Source organism: Coregonus clupeaformis, unplaced genomic scaffold, assembly GCF_020615455.1.
Source record: "Coregonus clupeaformis isolate EN_2021a unplaced genomic scaffold, ASM2061545v1 scaf2704, whole genome shotgun sequence".
NCBI lineage: Eukaryota > Metazoa > Chordata > Actinopteri > Salmoniformes > Salmonidae > Coregonus > Coregonus clupeaformis.
Genome location: NW_025536158.1, coordinates 10,378 through 15,251, shown reverse-complemented (window position 1 = coordinate 15,251; position 4,874 = coordinate 10,378). Strand labels below are relative to the sequence as shown.

At 43.9% G+C, this 4,874-nt stretch overlaps 1 protein-coding gene across 1 annotated transcript; it reads left to right on the top strand.

Moving 5' to 3' along the window:
- Nucleotides 1–3,516: 3,516 nt before the first annotated feature.
- On the top strand, nucleotides 3,517–4,448 carry LOC123489042 (RNA guanine-N7 methyltransferase activating subunit-like). The gene is made up of 2 exons (XM_045219746.1): nucleotides 3,517–3,686; nucleotides 4,196–4,448. The coding sequence occupies exons 1-2, from the start codon at nucleotides 3,517–3,519 to the stop codon at nucleotides 4,446–4,448; spliced, it is 423 nt and encodes a 140-aa protein (XP_045075681.1).
- The last annotated feature ends 426 nt before the right edge of the window (nucleotides 4,449–4,874 follow it).

Genomic DNA, 4,874 nt, shown 5'->3' with positions numbered 1-4,874 from the left:
TCAAGCATCCCAGAAAAGTCTTAAAAAGAGCCCACGTTAACATATGTAGCTTAAGAAACAAGGTTCATAAAATCAATAATTTGCTAGTAACAGATGACATTCATATTCTGACAATCTCTGAAACTCACTTAGATAATACCTTTGATGATACAGTGGTAGCAATACAAGTTTATTTACAGAAAAGACAGAAATGCCAACGGGGGCGGTGTTGCGATATATATATATTCAGAACCACATTCCTGTAAAGCTTAGAGAGGTTCTCGTGTTAAATACTGTTGAAGTAATATGGCTACAGGTTCACCTGCCTCACCTAAAGCCCATTCTGGTGGGAAGCTGCTATAGACCACCAAGTACTAACAGTCAGTATCTGGATAACATGTGTGAAATGCTTGATAATATATGTGATATCAATAGAGAGGTATACTTTCTGGGTGATTTAAATATTGACTAGCTTTCATCAGGCTACCCACTCAAGAGAAAGCTTCAAACTGTAACTAGTGCCTGCAACCTGGTTCAGGTTATCAATCAACCTACCAGGGTAGTTAAACAGTACAGGAATGAAATCATCAACATGTATTGATCATATCTTTACTAATGCTGAAGAAACTTGTTTGAAAGCAGTATCCAAATCCATTGGATGTAGTGATCACAATATAGTAGCCATATCTAGGAAAACCAAAGTTCCAAAGGCTGGGCCTAATATTGTGTATAAGAGGTCATACAATACGTTTTGTAGTGATTCCTATGTTGCTGCTGTGAAGAATATTTGTTGGTCTGTGTTGTGTAATGACGAGCAAAAATGACTGTAAAAACTTAAATCCCCATGGATTGATGAGGAATTGAAAATGGTATAGTTGAGAGGGATAAGGCAAAAGAGACGGCAAATACGCCATGGCAGCAGCTAATGGGGATCCATAATAAATACAAATACTGACATAACAGTGTTTGCACTATATACACTATAAAGTAAACACTGTAAAATAGGACTGAAAATAACATCCGACAGAATTAAGTGCCTATGCAGTGTGCACTTCGATATAGGATGACCTCTCCTATAGGCCTATGGCACATTATGCAATCTATATGGTGTAGCAAATAACTGGGAGGAAAGTAACATATGTATCTTGTTAATTTCTAAGAGGTTTAAAATAGTAATATTTGTCATTAGCCTACAGGCTTCCTTAGAAATCTAAATATGTCAATCATTAAGTGACACTGTTTGGCTTTTTGAGACTTTTTGGGGCGGCAGGTAGCTTAGTGGTTAAGAGCGTTGTGCTAGTAACCGAAAGGTCGCAGGTTCTAATCCCCGAGCCGACTAGGTGAAAAATCTGTCGATGTGCCCTTGAGCAAGGCACTTAACCCGAATTGCTCTTGTAAGTCGCTCTGGATAAGAGCGTCTGCTAAATGACTAAAATGTAAATGTATAATTCTACATGGGAACCAGTTTTGCACCTTGTCCTGGTAAAATCTAAAATGTGCGTCTCTCTCTCTGGCACAAGGCTCAAATGCTATCAGACACGTTTTGGAGATAAGATATCACACTGAAGGGTTTGGAGAGGGAGGCATTCTCCACCGTATCACCTCTGGCGAGCCGTGCGCGCCCGCAGCGCACAGGGACACTTCACGCACGGGTACGCTTTCAATGCCAAGACAAGCTTTTGAAACGATTATTGTTATGCTTTAATTATTCACACATTCTATTCTAACCCTATAAAAAAATATGGGTAGGGTGGCATATGCATAAAGCTCAAACACATAACTGACGTTTTATATAGTCAGAAAGCAGGTGTCATAACGTTACATGCTGTTTCGGTGCCTTCTGTACTTACCCCATTGCCGCGGAGTTTTGGGACAACCCTTCAATTATAAAAACGTTTGGAGAAGCGAACTTCAAAAAAACAAACAATGTTATTAAAATAGATCCAGTCTTGGCATTAGTTATTGGATAAGTCCATTCCAGTGCCTCGGCTACGAGCAAGTAACGCGATCAGAGAGAGTAGAGAAATATGATCCCTGCACTCCTTACGAGCCGAGCGGCGTTTCGATTCTCCTGCTAGTCAAGCTTTCACTCTGGCGACCACAGAAAAACCTCATGCCCATTTCATTAGACTAACTTATTTATTCAGACGAGGTAACAACCTATGATCCACCCGTTCCGTGTCTTCTTTCCGCAACCGCAAGGCTGATAAAAAAAAAACGCCTTGCTTTCAAAAAATAAGTTATAATGTTCGCTGAATATTCCTTGACTGCTGCGCTGGAGTTGCCTTGCCTCGGATCTGCGCTCTCTCAGATCTATCCCCAATGGGTTTGTGTTTCGTGAGAGGCAGGCAGAGAGCAGCAGAGAGCAGCAGGAGCGACACTGTACGGCTTCCACCTGCTCTCAACAGTCCTACCTCCCACACACAGATCTCCTTTCTACAGCGTTCTAAGAGCCTGGGATATGAAGTTACACTGTGGTCTATTTCATCGCCTATTCTCAGGGGAAAAGTGAGAGAGAAGTGGCCTTTTAGCCTATTTGTGACAAAATTAAAATGTGCTTTTCACAAGAAACAATAGGCCTTTATTTCAAACTGTGCAAATACCCTAGGCTAAACGGGTTGCATTGATTTGATGTCGTTCTGCAGTGATAGACCTAGGCCCAAAATTACAATAAAATGCATGTCGGCATAGGCTAATTGATAGGCAATGACCTACTATTCTCTGCACTTACATGTCTTATAGATGGAGACGAGGCTGGTTTTCGGCTGTTTTTTTCTGATTCAGGCTTTGTTCGAACTGACCCCCGACCTCAAGTCACATTCCACGCCAATTTCAAACTTCAGGTGGCAGGTGGTTGATTTGTTTCTCTGCAACCATCATGGGTTCAATGTCAAGTTCTTATTATTTGACCTACCTCTGATGATGACCGTTCACACTTAAGTAATATGTAGGAACGATTTGTTGCTAACAGTTGGCGTTGGCGAAATCTATAAATAAAATGTCTTGACTGTTTCTGGAAAAAAAGGCGCACGCGCGAGATCCGGAACCAATGATATCGGTAGCGTGTTGTTAGGGGGAACGTTTTTGGCATTGCACTGTTGTCAACATTTGTCCAGTCGTACATGCCGAAGTTGTCTGCTGAATAAATACAATTGACAGGTAATTGCTTACATTTTGTCTTCACAGTTTATTATTTTATGTCATACTTAGCTGCGATGTAACCAAGAGAGGTTTTACAACAATGTCATAACTAAAGTTATCTTGGTTGCATCGCAGCTATGCCATATATCTAGCTAGCTACATAGCTAACACGCTTTTGTTAGAAAAGCGAAAGTAACTTTGTTCGCCAAATAACGTCCCAGACAGTTGATTACGTTAACCAAATCTGGGGTGTATTCATTAGGATTCCGTTGCAAAAAGGAGAACCCCTGGCCAGCTAGCTAGCAACAACACATGCGAAACTAACCCACTGCCTTTTCCCGGTATTTCCAAAGATGTAAAAAAGTAGTGAGTGTCTGGTATTTCTCTCATTGTAGAATGGCAGATGGTCCAGAAACGCCGCCTAACTATGAGGAGCAGTTTGCCCACCGGTTTTCTCTCGAGGACCCAGAGTACCAGCAGTACGTGTGTCGCCCCGCCAACCCCCCGCCGCTGGTAGAGGACTGGAGGGGGCGTGGAGGTGGACACAACCAGGGCAGAGACAACAGGTAAACAACAACAACAACCTTAGCTAACTGGGTGCGTTCAGCTCATTAAACGTTTTGCTACATTGCGTGACGGTTTGTACTGATCAACACGTTTCCTCTACCAGCGGCAGGGGGGTTGGCGGGGCGACTGTGACCAATTCAAATCTCCAAAAACTCGTGCAGCACACCTTACACAGTCGCCCTCTGGGCTACCACAACCACGTGGTTCTTCAACTGGTCGTTCAGAACAGCACTGTTTCTGTAGAATCAAACGTTGCACACCGCTTTGATCTGCTGAACGCAGCTTGTCTCTTCATCACGAATATCTTTAACACAATATTGGACTAATAACTACTACCATATTATTCTGTACCATAATAAGAACAGGACACTTTCACGTTGTTTCCAGACGTGTTTCTGCACAACAATAGCAGCTGGTTTGATAATGTGTCATTTTTCCAGTTTGCCAGGGATGGATATCATGTTCATTTGTTTGATTTTCTCTCTCTCTTCCGCTCTCTGTTCTCCAGATACCAGGACCGTGGCGGGTACAGGGGCCGAGGCTGGGGAGGAAGGGGAGGGGACAGGGGTTGGGGTGGGGACAGGGGTTGGGGGGGAGACAGGGACAGGGACCGGGGGGGGGACAGGGACCGGGGGGGAGACAGGGACCGGGGGGGAGACAGGGACAGGCGTTATGGCCAGGGTGGTGGTGGTGGTGGTGGGCATCAGTCTGGACGATACAACTCCTACAACCAGAGACCATCACATCAGGACCACTACTGAACTCCTCCTACTGTGGAGTGACCACATGCACATTACACCAGGGCTCTCCAACCCTGTTCCTGGAGAGATACCCTCATGTAGGTTTTCACCCCCAGTTATAACTAACCTGATTCAGTTGATCAACCAGTTAATTATTAGAATCAGGTGCGCTAGATTAGGGTTGGACTGAACCTACAGGAAGGTAGCTCTTCGGGAACAGGGTTTGAGAGCCCTGCGTTACACACACACACACACACACACACACACACACACACACACACACACACACCTGTGGCCATAGCAGTTCGATCTGATCTCTCACCCCTCTTCCAGATTTGATATTGTATTGGTCAGTGATGTCCTGCTCTAATCCACACAGAACAGGATTATAAGAGTGGAATTGATTATTCCAGCCAGTAGTCTGGGCATAGAGACAAACTGCATCCC

What these genes read in the sequence shown, in the direction of transcription:
- LOC123489042 (XM_045219746.1), top strand. Translation starts at nt 3,517, where the DNA reads ATGGCAGATGGTCCAGAAACGCCGCCTAACTATGAGGAGCAGTTTGCC. An exon ending in AACCAGGGCAGAGACAACAG is followed by an intron (nt 3,687 to 4,195) that starts GTAAACAACAAC and finishes TCTGTTCTCCAG; the next exon opens with ATACCAGGACCGTGGCGGGT.